General features: G+C 33.2%; 1 protein-coding gene across 2 annotated transcripts; it reads left to right on the forward strand.

Annotated features, from left to right (window-relative positions):
* The first annotated feature begins 4,563 nt into the window (after window positions 1-4,563).
* On the forward strand, window positions 4,564-15,926 carry LOC109177192 (eukaryotic peptide chain release factor GTP-binding subunit ERF3A-like). 2 transcript variants are annotated; one of them, XM_019326501.1, is made up of 20 exons: window positions 4,564-4,690; window positions 4,807-4,916; window positions 5,331-5,372; window positions 5,591-5,668; window positions 7,254-7,319; window positions 8,996-9,091; window positions 9,410-9,521; window positions 10,429-10,474; window positions 10,562-10,633; window positions 10,853-10,915; window positions 11,020-11,174; window positions 11,258-11,322; window positions 12,666-12,816; window positions 13,063-13,168; window positions 13,284-13,419; window positions 13,591-13,655; window positions 13,772-13,936; window positions 14,194-14,266; window positions 14,363-14,440; window positions 15,627-15,926. In XM_019326501.1, the coding sequence occupies exons 2-19, from the start codon at window positions 4,913-4,915 to the stop codon at window positions 14,419-14,421; spliced, it is 1,554 nt and encodes a 517-aa protein (XP_019182046.1). In that variant the 5' UTR covers window positions 4,564-4,690; window positions 4,807-4,912; the 3' UTR covers window positions 14,422-14,440; window positions 15,627-15,926. The 2 variants fall into 2 exon arrangements, with proteins under 2 accessions (XP_019182046.1, XP_019182047.1); XM_019326502.1 differs by having other exon boundaries at window positions 4,565-4,690; window positions 5,594-5,668.
* The last annotated feature ends 1,879 nt before the right edge of the window (window positions 15,927-17,805 follow it).

A 17,805-nucleotide genomic window follows, 5' to 3' on the forward strand; every position in this document is an offset into this window, starting at 1 on the left:
CACTATTGCTTCCACCTATGTTTTGCTGTTATCCATTAAGGCATGAGGACATGAGGTGGTCCATTGATTAAAAATAGTAATTGCATTAAGCCATTAACCATGACATAAGTAGTTAAAAGACATTTGATGTATCATGAATTGGCCTCATGTTGTCATATAAATCTTTATGAGCATTTATTCATATTCAAATATCAAAAAAATAAATAGGAAACTTATCGTTTTTAATCTTCAAATTAAGCTTTAGTCTCTCATAATCAGTGTTTACAAATTTAGTCAAAAAATAAATAGGAAACTTATCGTTTTTAATCTTCAAATTAAGCTTTAGTCTCTCATAATCAGTGTTTACAAATTTAGTCTTTTGATTGTTGTTCCCAAGAGCAGGGTTGTAAAAATCCCGCCTAGGCACCGAGTAATCGGCGCCTAGGCGCTGGGCGCCCATAGGCCGTGGCGATTTCCGCCCTAGGCTCCCGCCTAGGAGACCGGCCGCCTAGGCGCCCACCTAGCGTCTAATTCAGCCGCCTAGCGCCTAACTCGTCCGATTACGCCGAGTTAACTCGTCAATTTCTGTCGAGTTAACCCGACCAACTCAACCTTGCTAATTTTTTCCATTTATATGACAAATACATATAATATGACATATATACACTCGTAGACTAGTTTGATACTTTCAATCTTTGGATGATTGAAGTATTTGGGTATTTCATTTGATTTTTTATTTTTTTAATATTCTTTTGATGTTATGACTTATGAATTGTCATTATGTCATTTATTTGGATGTGTTATTTGATTGAATGTTGAAAACAACCACATTAAAATTGTCAAATTGCAAATTTGCTACTGTTTTTTTCGCGACCGCCTAGCGCCGCCTAGATTCCGCCTAGGCGCTGCCCGGGCGCCCGACTAGCGCCCAGCGCTTACTGCAACCATGCCCAAGAGGTTGAATCCCCAACTCTAATGGCCCCCACGCTCCGCCCCGACAGAGCATCTGGAAGGATGTAAATCATGGTAACTAAGCTGAATACATATGTTAGACATTTGCTTCCTGCGCACAATGAGCCCCTCACTTTGAGAGGTTGTTCTCACATTGTCGCTGGTGAGACTCGATCTCAGATAATTATTTTGTAGGGGCAAAAACTTGTGTGAGATCGTCTCACAGGTTTCAATCCGTGAGACGGGTGGGATCTTTAATATGATTAATGTGGTCAAAGATCCTACTCATCAATTAAAGATTTGACCCTTAAATCAAAGATCCGACCAGTATCACGGATTGAGACCAGTGAGACGGTCTCACACAAGTGTTACCCTTTTGTAGGATATGCTAGAACAGTAGTTGACCAAAATTCGCTAGTGGGATCAATATCTACTAGGCATATTAGGAACCACTTGTGGAATCAAGATTTTCTAGTAGGCTAGATTCTATCAAGTTGCCTCAAGATCTACTCATCTACCAATTGACTAAGGATCTATTGCTTGATCGAGGATCTTCCAGTTAAAACTTATCTTTTGAATGTGCGATTTTTTAGAATAGTAGTCTCTACTGGTGTGTAATCTCTTTCGTTTTGTGATCTTCTAAAATTAATTGAGGGTGATTAAAATCTCATTAATTTCAGGAGTTATAATTTATAACCCCAATTTTTAAGCTGAAAATTTATTTTGTAACAGTTGTAACCTTATAGGCTATTTTAGATTAAATTGAGGTTTATGAAATTCAATTTTTGAATATCATTAGTGCTAATTAGTAATTACTTTTGACTCTTGTTTCAAAAAAATAAAATAAAAATACAACTCTCCTATATATAAATGTAGTTGGGTATAATGTTTTACATTACACTACAAAAAATCTTTCACCTTTCTCGCTCAAGTACTATTATCAACTCCCATAAAACACTCTACTAACCTTCTCTAAGTTTTTTGTGTTCTCTTTGTTCACGCTCGCTAAAAGCATTATATTTGAGTGCTCAAATTTATTATTGTAATCCATTGCATCTTTGAAAATCGATGTTTTAACACTCTTAGCATGCTCGGGAATACACAAATCGATTTAAGGAAAGAATGTTTCACATGCCTTGATTTAACCGTTTTGAGTAATATTTATTTCAATTTTTTTTTTTTTTAGAAAAAAATCCTACAAACTTAAATCGGTTTAAGGAAAGTATGTTTCACGTACGCACATGCAAACTCATAGTCTGGTGCTTCGGTGAATGTTGGTTCATTAACAGGTAATCCAGTGATTGGTGGCACGCAAGGTTCTATCCCTATGATTCAGGTGTTTGTGACGGTACCAAGTGGTTTAGCTAAAAGGCATCGAAATTTAATGAGTTGAACTTCGAGATGTGGCAATAGAAAATGTTATTCTACCTCACCACCATCGACCTTGCAAGGTTCTTGACCAAGAAGGCTTCTTATGTGAAGTGGACCGAGATTGATGTGCAAATTACCGTTAGTGTGGTTGAGGCTTGGAAGCATTTTCACTTCCTTTGCCAAAATTAATTTCTTAATAAAATGGTTTGAATGATTCAGTGTATGATGTTTTTTATAAATTGAAGGCAACTAAGGAGGTGTGAGAGTCCTTAGACCACAACTATAAGAGTGAAGACACTGAGGCAGAGAAGTTTGTCGTTGGTCAATTCATTGATTATAAAATGGTGAACTCAAAAACTGTGTTAAGTCAAGTTGAAGAAATTCAGATGATCTTCAATGAAATTTGTGATGAGGGCATGATTGCGAGTGACACCTTCCAAGTGGCAATTTTGTCGACGCTCTAGAAAACGTCGCTAAATATAACAATTAGCGATGTTATATTAAATAACATCACTATATATATTGGTAGAGACAATAAAAAAAAATTATACTATTTGCTGACGAAAAATATTTTTTTTGTCAATAAATTAAGATATAGAATCAATGATGTTTTGTAATAAACGTCCCTAAATGTTTTATATTAAGAATCAATTTTAGAATAACATGCCAATAAAAGTGAAAATGTTTTGCTGGAATGTTTTCATCATTTGGCACCTTCCTTGGTTAACAAATAGTTTCTTAAGAAATGAATAATGTCTACAAATCCTTATTAGTGCTTCTAACTTTATAGAACCATCAACTTCATATTTCACTACACTAAAATAAAATTTTCTCTGCTTCTAATCTCACTACTCCATCATAATACATAGACTTCATCTCTATAGAATCTCAATAGAAGTCTTCCAAAAAATCCAAGCACACGAGAAAATGACACAAGTATCAAGAAAACATTTATGGTCAAGTAAATAGAAACCCTAATAACTAATCTCCACCCAAGCATCAATGTATAAACTCTAATTTTGGTATCATTGGGTGGACTATTAGTCTCATTAATCAAAATAAGATATCTTTTCTCTCTAACAATTTATTTATTTTTGCTTTGTTTTGTTTTGTATTATATATTTTTGAATTTATTCAAAAATTTATTATGAATTATTCATACAATTTGGTAGATGAGGGAGTTTATATATATATATATATATATATATATATATATATATATATATATATAAATAACAATTTGTAATCCATGATTTGCTAATCTTGATTTTTTTAGATTGAACAACACTTTTTAACTCTCTTAGAATATCCCAACAATAATTCAGTGAGGCATCTCTCATAGAGTAAGTTGTAATTTTAAAACAATATTTAGTTCTGTAATATATTAATTCTAATTTTTCAGAATATATATTTCTTAAAATCTTCATTCAAAGTATGTGATAGTTTTTGCATTTTAGATTTAACTATTTAAACTAGTTTATATTGTAAGGAAAAAGTAGTTTATATTGTAAATGACAATTTATATGTTCTAATGGGTACTGTGTTTAATATGGATAACGCATGGATGACACAGAATAAAATGTCTAATGAATATATAGAAGGAGTTAATAACTTTATGTTATTTGTGAAAATTTTTGAGACATTTTTTAATTTATTCAAATTTATTTTGATTTAAAATAAAATTTAAAAAAAAAATAAAAAGTTAATACCCAAAATTGTCCTCGACTATAGTGGTTAGGATCTTGAGAGCATATTTAGTTGGATGAAAAAGGTTTTCTAAGGAAAAAGTTTTCTTTAATTTTGAGGAAAATTGAATTTTCTTCCGTTTGGTTCATGAAAATTTTGTTCCACAGAGAAAATGTTTTCTTTAGTTTTGATGAAAAAAATTTTCAAGGGAAAAGTGATATTTTATTTTTCATGGGAGTTGTAAAGAAAGTAACATATGGTTTGACAATTTTGCCTTTCTTATTTTCTATTATTATTATCATTGTGCAGGAACTTTTTAGTCTTTATACTCAACATTCTAACCCAACCAAACAACAAAATTAATATTCTTACTTTTTTAGTAGTTCTATGAAATTTTAATTTTATTTTAAAAAATAAAATATTTTTCGCGAATTAAACAGCAATGGAATGATTTGATGGAAAATAGAGGAGGGTTTTTTTTTTTTGAAAGAAAATAGATAAAATAGAGGAGTTTATGTCTTGCAGAACTCATAATACCATTTAAAAAAAAAATCCTAAATCCTAAAATATAAAAGGAAATCTCAAACCCTAATTCCCGTATCCTTGTTTCAAGCTAACTTATCAAGTCCAGAATCTGGGCAAGAGGCAGGCATTCTTGCAGGGGGGCACCAATCTAGGGGAAGAGGATAACCTCAGCTTAAGAGTAAGAGCCCGGGATACTGAACTCTAGGGTTTGAACTTGTCTGATGCAAATTCAACCTCTGGTTTCGTGGCTTTAACTTAAGAGATAGACTAAAGGACTTCGTTTCCTCCCTACAGAAGGGACAAAAGATTGAAGAAGCAACAACTCTACGAGCCTAGGGTTGGTGCTTGGTTAGGGAGAAATTCAAAGAAACTTGCTTGATCCGCCTAACCTTTCTAAGCTATGGGTATGTCAATGTGATTTTTTCTTATTCTACCAGATCTTCATGGCTAATTAATATTTCCTGCTTTACCTTCTCAATTCGTTTTGTGTTTTGGATTTTGTGCCGAATTTTTATGGTGATCTCTGCGAGTATTGAATTGGAAAGGGTGGAGGTGGAAATAATTTGCCAATATATATGGTTAATCATTCTTTTGAACATAAATGTATTGTTAGACGGGTACATGTATATATGTATTGATAGGTATATCTGAAAATTAATACTCTTGTGCGTATATAAATGTGTGCATATTTTTCTGACTGTGATGTTATTGCTATTGGTGTTTGTTAATTGTTAATTTTAGCATTCCCAAAGTTACTGCTAGAATATTTACATGGAGTAATGCGTACAACCTGTTTGATATATTGTTTTCAATTTTAGATATTGAAGAAGATATCAAGGCCCTTCAGCTTGATTCATCTGGTATAGCTCCATCACTAATATCATGAGTCTATTTTATACCTTGTAGTAACTAGTAAATATGAAAACTACTAATATTATTTACAGATTTTGGTAGGTTTGGACTCAACTGTGCATACTACTAAACTAAGTATTTATTTAGAATTGGATAGTTATCTGAGATTGTAATTCTGAATGTGTGTATTTTGTTGTATCTTTTACCCCACATGGCTGATTTGAAGCAGAAGATACTCCTATGGCTAATGCTGATGATGGGAAACTTGACGAAGTTGTAAAGTCTGATGAAACTGACACAGGAGGTAGTGCTGACAGTTTCTTGGTCAATGATTCCCTAATATACTTTCTGGTTACTATTCTTCAGGGCTATGCATTTCTTGATAGTCTATATGTTTCTATGATTATTGGATTAGTTGTGAGCGTGTGACTTTATATGAACTTAATGACTACTTTTTCCTCTATTTGATGATTGCTTTGGTTTTCTTGAATTTTAGTTCACATTAAATTAATTAGTAAACAGTGACAAATAGTCATCTGTTCTTTGTCAAAGTGATAGTTTCTGCATGCTGCTGTTATTGTGAAACTAGTTTAGTGTTAAAAAATAGAGCAAATTACACTTTTGGTCCTATGACTATAGGGGGGATGTTAATTTCGGTCCGTGACTTTTAAAACTAACAATTTAGTCCTTTAACTATTCTTTTTTTAACAGATTTGGTCCTCCCGGCCAAATCACCGGTGAAAAGTTGCCGGAAAAACGTAAAGCATTTTTAATTATTTAATAATAGGGGCAAATTGGTCATTCCAGGTCCCTTTCATCTCCTTCCTTCACCTGCTAGCCGGAGTTTTTTTTTTTTCTTTTGGGTTATGCTAGCAGGAGTTTGTCTCAGGGGCAGCCGATTCCGATTCCGAAAGCCCACATACACATTCTGATTCCAAAAGAAACCATTTTGACTCCACTTATTTTGGTCAGTAGCTTACAGCCAAACCTCCTGCTCTGCAAATTTCGCAACATGTGAACTGCGTGAGCTTCTAGAGGACGACAATGGCGGCAAGTAATAATAACTTTATATTAACTTTTTAAAAAGGGGCAAAATTCCATCTTCCGGTGACGACCCAATCTTACACATGTATCGTCATTTACCATGATTGCTTCATACGTTTGGAATTGCTTTGTACAATTGTGAATCGAGACAAACACAGATAATAACGAGGACGAGGACGGAGACAACTACTTTTCTAGGCCGGCCCATTACCAGGCATGTTTCCACCCACCTGTAATCAGAAATTACTTCGGCAATTGCATCTTGGGTTTTATCGCAAAGGCGAAGACGAAGGTACTCGCCGGAGATGACGCCTTCGCAGAGGCGGCTGTGGTGATCGGAGAAAGTATTCGCAGAGATGGAATTTTGCCTTTTTTAAAAAGTTAAAGTGACCATTTTGCCCCCACTTATATTTAATTTAAAATGGGTTACGTTTTTCCGGCGAAAATTCACCGGTGATTTGGCCGTAAGGACCAAATCTGCTAAAAAAAGCATAGTTAAAGGACTAAATTGTTAGTTTTAAAAGTCACGGACCAAAATTAACACGCTCCCTATAGTCATAGGACCAAAAGTGTAATTTGCTCTAAAAAATACAATGAACTGATAAACTGTAAATACGAATTGACTGCATAAGAATTGAACGCTGATACTTTTATAATCTCTTATTACATAATATGATCATATCAAGTCAACCCATTTACAGTCATCCTCTTTAAAACCCTTCTTTGTAATTTTGTTTCCAACTAAAGGCAATAATTTGTAGCTTCAATGATTATGGAAAAAGTAGTGCTCTTATTAATATCCATATGAAGAATGTTGTAATATGTTTACTTTCTTTGTGTTATAGATGTTAAGCATGAGCCACAAGCAAACTCAGAGCCAATGCATATTGAGCCTAAAAGCATTACAGAAGGTCTGTAATTTTTTTTTTTCCTTTCTGCTCACTGTTCATTTGGATATCTGTTTTTCATGGGATTATAATTGTTTTCTCAATCTCTCACTCTAAAAGGTGAACTCTAAGTGTAATGCATTTTTAAACTGGCCAAAATGTACTGTGTATTGTTCCAAACTGCACTGTATACTGTATAGTCTTGGAAAGTGCAATTTTAAAGTTGAAGAAAATTACCAAAGTGCCACTGTGATTTTTTTCCCTCCTTACACTAGAACCGTTAGATTTGATTAGATGGATGGCTGAGTTTGGTTCTTCTTTTCTCATGCGAACAAGTTCTAATATAATCTTTTTCATATATATATATATATATATATATATATATATATATATATATATGTATATATATAGTGTATGATATATTTAAATAATAAATATATTAATTGATTAATACTTACATACATATGTGTGTGTATTATGTTTGTATATATGTATATATTCTTTTGTGTGTGTGTGTAGTAGCCTATGTATATATTTAAATCAATTGTTTGTATATAGATAGATAGATAGAGGGATGGGGGTGTTTAGGTGAGAAAAAATCCCTAGGTAAAAAGTAAGGACCAATTTGATCCATCTATTTGAGTAGATTCACGGTTGTGGGTTGCTGGAAAATAAATAGAAAGGGGGTGGGGTTAGTTTTATAAATATTGCAAACTTGAAAGTTTGCAATAATTATAAAATTGACTTGTATTTTTTAGTGAAACCTTCAACCATTGATGAACCTTGATGGGCGACGTGATCAATCCTCACTTTTTAGTATATATATATATATATATATATATATAGGGTGTTTAAGTGAGAAAAATGGCCCATGTTAAAAGTGTGGATTAATCTAGTCCATCCATTTGGGTTGATTAAAGGTTGGAAAACATGAAAAAAATGTTGTGGCATTTTTGTAATTATGACAATGCATTGGGAAATGCTTGATAGTGCATTTGCAGATAACTAATAGTGACATATGTGGGTACACTATTATAGATCTTGAGTGCATTGTCAATTATTCGCGGATGCATTATCAAGTTTTTTCAAATGCATTGATGTAATTACGAAAATGCCACCGCACTTTTTCGTTAATTTCGAGGATCAACGAGATGGATGGATGAGATTAATCGACACTTTTTACATGGGTGATATGTTTTCATACGATCCTTCCTCTCTCTCTCTCTCTCTATATATATATATATTGGTATTAAATAAATTTAGCTATTCCTAATGAGCAAGAATAGCTAATTCCATGGAATTCTATTCCTTGGTTTTAAAAATGAACCAAATGGTGGAATATACTTATTCCATAGGGTTTTAAAGTCCTTATTGACAGTCTACAACTCTACATTTCCTTGCTTACCATTGAAAGGGCATCATAAGTTCAGTAATTAGCTAGCAACTGAAATTGATACCCTTAAATACTTATCTTATTTCATTATTTCTTAAGCTACCACACAAAACGCCAAGTCCTTTTTTCTTACTGGTTTTGTAACATACTCCATAGGTTTACAATCACCTCAATGCAAAAATTAGTGTGGATCATATTATTCATACCAATGTCCTTTCCACATGAATCAATTGTTCAAACATTAAATCTTTACTTGTATTCCTGGCTAGAAATTTGATGTGCTTATCAATTTTCACATTCTTTACAGAAAAAGAGAAGAAAAGTCCAGCTCTAGATGATATTAATGATGAGGTGGAACTCAACAAAAAGCGACATATCAATGTTGTCTTTATTGGGCATGTTGGTAAGGAATTATTATATGTGTGTGTGTGTGTGCATTGTAATCCTCTAGATGATCAATTATGTTTATCAAGTTGAAAATTGAAGGAAAATGCTACTCCTATCTAAAGTGATTTGAAACTTTTATCTTTATGGATTATGGTGGTAACTTTCAAGATATTTCTTGTATTTTTATTTTTATACAAGCATCATTGCAGAAAAATTTACTGGGGACATATTAAGATAAATTTGTAGGTGTAGCATGTAAGCTACAAGCTAACATTGGTATCTCGTCATCACTTGTAATTAATTCTTTACCTTTTTTTTTGGGTGATGCCTACAGATGCTGGGAAGTCAACTATTGGTGGTCAGATTCTATTCCTTAGTGGACAAGTAGATGACCGTACAATCCAGAAATATGAGAAAGAAGCAAAGGATAAAAGTAGAGAGAGCTGGTAAATCTTGCTTGCTTCTTGTTATACTTGACTAAATTGTTATTTTAATGGTTTTTTGGCAATCCTTTAATGTAGTGAAGTTTCTATTGGAAATCTCACTTGACTTCCTCCAGATTTTTGTGGCCTCTCATTTTTGTATCATCTATGCAGTAGGTCTGAAATTTTTGCTTATTTCACTTGATAGCTATTTAACTGTCTGTTATATGAAAAGAGTTGTGGATAGAAAGCTATAATGACGTGATGAAAAGAGGTGGAAGTCCTCTACTCTTCATGAATTACAGATTTCATCTTATAATGTTGGATTGAAATATCATGGAGAAGATACTCTCACATTATGGTACTGACCGTACTGTAATTCAGAAGTTATTGCAGCTGTTCTAGACTCCTAATTTTAAGATTCTTAAGAGTTAAGATGATTAGTTTGCAGCTTTAGTTTCTTTTGAAACTCGAGGTTTGAAACCTATTATTATTTGTTTGGCTGATTTTCAACAATAACTTATAAATGAGAAATTGAAGTAGGTGGAAATCCTTGATCAACTAGGTCTAAATTTATTCTGTTTTGTATCTCTGGATTCTGAAATACTGTATAGTTGTATAGTTCAAGTATGATTTACTGAATACTAAGTGCATGTTGGCATGTTGTAATCACAATGCAATGAAATGTCAGATTGAGTTTTTATGACTAGTTGGCTGAAGTCATTAAATGTTCAATGCTTCCGAGGTTTTGTCTATTTTAGTTGAGGTTAAATGCTTAACATTTTAGATTATTTGCAATTTTATGTCCGACTTTATTTTTTAAAAAGGCGAATTGTTAATTAGGAAGGTTGTTAGTTTCTTTTTTCCAAGAGTAATATTGCTTGCTTATACCACTGTTCCTTTTTATTTTGTTTTTGTTGGACTGTGTCAGGTACATGGCATATATCATGGACACAAATGAAGAAGAGAGGGTTAAGGTATTCACTTGATAATTCTACATTTTTTAATTTTTTAATTTTTTAATTTTTTTTTTTTTTTGTAATTTTGAGTAATTTTCTGTGTAGGGTATTACTGTTGAAGTTGGAAGGGCACATTTTGAAACAGAAACTACAAGATTCACAATTTTGGATGCTCCGGTAAATTGCACACATGATTTGTGTTCAGATTTTCTTAAAGTGCACACTATTTGAAGCGACCAAAACAGACCTAATTTTTTCTATGGGAGTGTTGGGGATTGCTTATTATTGAAGATTTCTAAATCTGCTCTATTATGGTTGTACTTTGCTAGTTATTTCCTGTTTACCTTTCAACACGTTCGTTACATGGATTTACTTTTCCAATTCTCTGTTCTACAGGGACACAAGAGTTATGTTCCAAATATGATTAGTGGAGCATCTCAAGCTGATATAGGTGTACTGGTAATACTTCTTCATTGTATGTCATGAAACTTGCAATTAGCTTCAATGGATTGTGTCCATTTTGCAATTACCTCTTTCTCTCTCTCTCTCTTGGTACAATCCAGGTGATATCTGCAAGGAAGGGTGAGTTTGAAACTGGATATGAAAGAGGTGGACAAACACGTGAGCATGTTCAACTTGCAAAGACTCTTGGAGTTACAAAGCTCCTCATTGTTGTAAATAAAATGGACGAACCTACTGTCAACTGGTCAAAAGAAAGGTGTTTCTTTGTAGAGTGTTTTTCAGTGTTTATTTTGATTTTTTTTTTCTTCCCATTGCCTTTATGTAGCTATTTCCTTTCAGGTATGATGAAATTGAGGGGAAAATGATACCTTTTCTGAAGTCTTCTGGATATAATGTGAAGAAAGGTAAGCAAATGGGATTTTCTCCCTCTTTTAATCTTTTGGAATGAGTAGAGCTTTTAGTCCTTAATCTCATCTCATTTGTCTAATGATTATTTCTGCTCACTTCCAAATCCTTTTGTATGCATGTTCTTTGCCATATCAACCTTTTTCATTTGTCTTTGTTTTTGTAGTAAAATGTCTGTTCTTTATTCATTTCATATCCACATTTTGGATTTTCCTTGTTTAGCTAGATGTGATTTTAAATTTTTTGGGACCTTATCCAATGTTTCGGTAGGTAGTGATGCTTTGATCTACAATAACAATGAATGAATACAGTATTGAGTTGTGAACTGCACATTTCCCAAACTGAAGTCAGTTTTTGCACTAGTGGTATTTTTGTGCAAGTTCGCTTTAAAATAATATTCAGTATAAAGTTCCATGACCTTTTATAATGAACAATAGTTAGTTTTTGTTACTCCAACTACAGTGGCACTTCCACTTTTAGTTTTTGTTACTCCAACTACAGTGGCACTTCCACTTTGGTAGCCTGAGTGAAAAATTGGCTAGCAACTATCCCTCAACTATTTGGACAGCAATGGTTCCTTTACAGAAAACCTAATGGAAGGATAGTCTTTGTAAGATTCTGAATAGTGTGGGGACCATTTCTATCAATTCTTTTTATATTTCTGGGCAAATTGGACAAATGTAAAAAATGTGTCTAATTTTCAGTAGCTGTGCTATCATTTCGTCTCATTGAATTCTCTGGGTATTGAAGTGGAATTGCCACTATACTTGGGACAAAATTGGAATTTACTCTAATAAACAATTTGCTTGAAATTACTTGATGATCTCTAACCACCAGGAATGGTTTCATATGGAATAAATGTATCATTTTCTTCATATGTTTTCAAGGAGTGTTCCACATTGTGTTTGTGTAAATTATCATGTTGGGCTTAGTTAACTTTCAAGTCTGCAGAATATGACCTGATTTCTTGAGCTCAGTTCTGTTCCTCTTGGTATTGTTGCAAGGCTTGCCTCCTTAAATATATGGTTTTTGTTGGTCACTGTTTCTATAAATAAAATGTCAAACATTTTGCTCTTTCAAATGTTTGAAAATGAAGTGTTCTTAAAATATACATTAAAAAATATAAAAAAGAACATGCCTCTCTCAGTTGTACTATTCACTTCTGTGGATTACAATGGGGTCATTTTCTTCGTGTTTCTTTTTATTCTTTTGGGTGTGTATGTAACATTCCTTTGAATTCCATAACAATAGATTTGCATAGAATCATCAACGCAAAATCTATCACTGTAGTTGCTACTTCAAAGGATTTTTATTTTTATTTTTTATTTATTTTGACATACAGATGTTCAATTTCTTCCCATATCTGGGCTTTTGGGTTCAAATTTGAAAACAAGATTGGATAGAAGTGTTTGTCCATGGTGGAATGGCCCCTGTCTATTTGAAGCTCTTGATGCGGTTGAAGTCCCACATCGTGATCCTAAAGGTCCTTTCAGGTACAGCTGGAACCCATTTGGCTACATACCAACTCAGCATGCTATGATTCCAAGACTCACATTCCCAGTTAGAGTGCTCTGTATCTAAATATTATTTTGTATTAGATATCTGTTTATCTAACTCTCATATTTCCAGTTAGAATACTTGCTAGCACGCAGTTACTTATATAACCTGGATCTTTTTTAAAAAAAAAAAAACAAATTTGGTTATCAGGTTTTGTACTAACTTTGGCTTTATGTTTGTAGAATGCCAATTATTGATAAATTTAAAGACATGGGAACAGTTGTTATGGGTAAAGTAGAATCTGGTAGCATACGTGAGGGAGACAATTTGTTGGTGATGCCTAATAAGGTGACCTTTCCTAAATCATTGATTTTATTAATTAAGGATCAATTTTGTTTTGCAATTTACAGAGACTTGTGTAATAGTTCTATTTCAAGAATTCTAATTTCCTTTGCATGTTCAGGCTCCTGTTAAAGTTCTTGCCGTATTCATAGATGAAGACAAGGTTCGACGTGCAGGGCCTGGGGAAAACTTGCGAGTCAGATTATCCGGGGTTGAGGAAGAGGATATCTTGTCGGGTTTTGTTTTGTGCAGTGTTGGTAAATACAAAAAAATTATTTTCACTATTCTTGACCTACATTTACTTTTTTATTTTCAAGATATTCTTGAATTGGTAAATCAATAGGCTTACTTCTTTTTGTGGGATTGGGGGTAAAAACACTGGCTTTGAAGACATCTTTTATATGACTATTACATTTTTCTTAATGCAGCTAAGCCGGTACCTGCTGTTACTGAGTTTGTTGCTCAATTGTCAATCCTGGAGTTGCTGGATAATGTATGAATTGATCTTTAACTATATTAGTCTCGTATTGTTCATTTTGTGATTGGGTTGTTTGAGATATATTTGCTCTGTACATCTGTGTGGAATTTAACTACTGATATATATTTCAGGCAATTTTTACTGCTGGATACAAGGCTGTGTTGCACATTCACTCAGTTGTTGAGGAATGTGAAATTGTAGAGTTGATGCAGCAAATTGATCCTAAAACAAGGAAACCGATGAAAAAGAAACCACTCTTTGTAAAGAATGGTGCTTTTGTTGTGTGCCGCGTTCAGGTTGGCTTTTTAAATTTTCTGAATTCTGCTCTCTACTCTCCCCATATATAGAACTATGCTTGTCTCTTTTGAATATGAAATAGATCAAATTTATCCTATATGTTTGTGTTAATTTTTTCCTAGTTCTTGGGCACTTGCTAATGGACATCCCCAAATTTTGTGCTTTCTTTTTTTCCTATTGTAAATGTTTATCACTATTGCAAGCCTTATAGGTTTGAATTTGTTTTTATATTAATTTGTTGCTTTTACCTTTCTAGGTAAACAGTCTGATATGCATTGAGAAATTTTCTGATTTTGCCCAGCTTGGAAGATTCACTCTTCGCACAGAGGGTTTGTAACTTATCCTTAGTTTTCTGTTGCCTATAAAATTTTCTTACTGTTTATCCTCTTTGGAACATGTATCATGATCGTTGTGATATTCTGCAGGGAAAACTGTTGCTGTGGGCAAAGTGACTAGTCTTCCTACTGTAGGTGACAATGCATAGAATTTTTGTAATCTCTAAGGTATGGCTTATTCCAGGGCAAACTTTTTTTAGCCTATTGTGTAATAGAGCATTTGAAGTTCTCCATTTCCAGATTCAATTTGCTTAGTGTTTTCCAGAATGATTTATCATCTTGAAGATACAAAACTTGTGGGATTATTTCTAAAAGAAATTTGGCCCATTGAGAAAACAGTTTACCTACTGTCTTGAATGCTCAAAAAATGTTTTTACTTCTTTTTTCCTCTTTAGTTAAAGAATTGTAATAGGGGAGAATCATTTCTTAGAAATGACACAAGTAAATATATTTTAATATAATACTCCATAATATAATTGAGGGGGAGGAAAATAATTACACAAATATGAATTTACTAGAAGTAGGGCATTGCCCCAAAATTAGAATTTTGCTATCTTTTGTGCAATGTCCTAAAATTCCAAGTGATATTGATCCAGATATATTTTATATGAGATCCATTCTATACTTGATGCTTTCGTGGTTGTGTATTAGTCATTATATTATTCTAGTGCATGGAAATATGGAATACAAGTTTATTTTGGAATTTGTGACATAATTGAAGCATGTTAATGTCATCATGTTGCACGAGTATTAAAAAATATTCAACTTCTTTTAAGGTATTGTTGTTGTTAAAGGAATTATTGTAGTATAATTGATATCGCATGCATTCCTGGTTTTGGGTTTTTGTTTGAATATGTAATTTGCCATTGGTGTTGTGTTTATTATATGCACATAGTTCTTCTTGGGAGTCTAGTTAGTGATTCCAAAGATTTTATCTGTGCTAATAGCAAATGAAATAGCCTATCTGCTTGAGCCATCTCTTATTAAATCCATGGAGTTGAGCTTCAATGTTATAGGAATACATTTATCAGTTGCTCTTGTACTTAACAAAAGAAAAACAAAGCAATTCTAAAATGCAGGTTTGGGTTTTGCGAATTGTGGTTGAATTGCTTTCTTACTGTTATGGTAGTGTAAAATCTCACATGGTTCTTGGAACTCCAATTAATGATTCCAAAGAATTTATCTGTTGTGCCTGTGCGCATTGCAAATGGAATGACACTACCTGCTTGAGAGTTATCTCGTGTTATTGGAGTTAAGCTTCAAATCTTCAATGTTATAGGATGTTATCTCGTGTAAATATCAAAACAAAAGAACAGCAAGTTGTGAACTAATCTTTTGTTTTCTGATCTCATAGGTTATACTCTGTACCAGTTTGAGCTGGAGTTTTTGACGGAATGAGGAATGAGATATACTGATACTGATGGTGTCAACGGAGTCTGGGGTATCTGTGGATATTAGGCAATCAGTATTGTACTTAATGTATGTCATTTAGACCCTTCATTGTTGGAAGGGTTTTTATTCAAGTTTCAATTTTGGATTTTTTTTTTTTAAATTCTTATTATTTCTACTCTAAATTCGAGTTGGTTTGCTCTAGTGCCTTGTGCTACATTTTCCTTTATAAATATTTTTGGATGAAGATTCAATTGTCTCACAACAATGTGAATTGGTCACAACAATCCTATTTCGGCTTTGTTTGGTAACATAGTTAGTTTATCAGTCAATTTTGACTTATTTGATCATTATTAGTTGTTTGACTTGGTTAAACAATAAATATGATTGTTTGATTAATTAGTTTTTTGTAACATCTTATTGTTTCAAAATGTTAAAATTTAAAAGGAATAAGGGTCAAATAGACTATCGAACTGCATACCAAAGTGCAATTAAGCCATTGAACTAAAAAAAATGTAATTGGGTCTCTGAACAACACAAAATTATGTAATTAGGTCTAAAATGACCTATTGACTTGGAATTGTGCTGACATGGTGGTTGCCATTTATAAATATAATTTTAAATAACATAATTAATTAATTTTTTTTAAAAATTAAAATAAAAAAAAATTTGGGGAGACAATTCGTCTCCGTCAGTCTCCATGGAGACGAGTAGCTTCATCTCCATCGCCAGGAAACCAAGGTTCGTCTCCCTGGCCATGGAGATGAAGGTCTCTTCGTCTCCATGGTCAGGAAGACGAACCTTCGTCTCTTTCGTCTTCGGCCATAGAGACGAAGACTGAGACGAAGGTTCGTCTCCCTGGCCATGGAGATGAAAGTCTCTTTGTCTCCATGGTCAGGGAGACGAACCTTCGTCTCCTGGCGATGGAGACGAAAGTTTCGTCTCCATGGCTGGAAATGAAGCTCTTCGTCTTCGACCATAGAGACGAAGACTGCTAGAGACGATTCGTCTTCGGCAGTTCTAGTTTTTTTTTTTTTAATTAATTATTTTGTTTAAAATTGATAACCACCATTTCATGTAAACATGTCATTTTGGACCTAATTGTATAATTTTGTATTGTTTAGGGACCCAACTGCATTGTTTTTTAGTTCGATGATCTAATTGTACTTTGATGTGCAATTCAATGACCTATTTGACCCTTATTCCAATTTAAAAAGTTGCTCAAAGCAGTTTATTCGATCAATTTTTTGAGAAAATCATCTTACATGTAATCAGCTAACAACTAATTTACCAAACAATTTTTTACTATTAGCCAAAACTATTAACTAGTCAAATTCACTAACTAAATCAGGTATCAGCTAACTGCTATTTATCAAATATCTCCTCATGTTTTCATATTTACTATTTATTAGTTAAATTACGCAGTATTTTTAAAACTTTTAATTATTTTTTCTTATTGTATTTAACTTACCGAGTAATTTTTAGGGAAATCATGCACTTTTATTCGCACAAAGCCAACCACAACAATAGATCCATTATAGCAACATTTGACAATATACATTTGTATAAACTCTATTATTCAATTTCATTTTAGACATACAATAGGTTCATTATAGCAACATTAAAATATCATTTTAATTCTACTATAGGTTTCATTTGACAATATACATATCTGTAACGTGATACATTATTATTGACGGTAATGACAGCCGTTTCTTTTAATTAAAAGAAACGACACCGTATTCGATTATGGTCCACACAACTGTATGGACCATGGTCCGCTCTAATAACCATTGACATCTCTAATTGAGAACTAGCATTCAAGCATGCCCTATGTGTTTTGCACGATTCAAGAAAACCACATGTAAAAATAATGATCACTTGCTTACAACTTATGAGCACTTTGGGATGACCCGAAGGAAAGCCGGTGTGATACAAGATTGCAAGGCAACAAAGAAGAAATACAACATATTATCTCCACTAAGGGGAAGGGGTTTGTTCTACCTCACACAAATACCTATCTAATTCCTTTCTCCTTTCATTTCCCTCTCTCAGTCCCCTTCATAGGAGCCATAGCGGTTATAAGAAATATATATATATCCGAACAATGTATGCAACAATTTAAAAACACGCTATCTCAGTAT

The sequence above is a fragment of the Ipomoea nil genome, unplaced genomic scaffold (assembly GCF_001879475.1).
Source record: "Ipomoea nil cultivar Tokyo-kokei standard unplaced genomic scaffold, Asagao_1.1 scaffold0803, whole genome shotgun sequence".
Lineage (NCBI taxonomy): Eukaryota > Viridiplantae > Streptophyta > Magnoliopsida > Solanales > Convolvulaceae > Ipomoea > Ipomoea nil.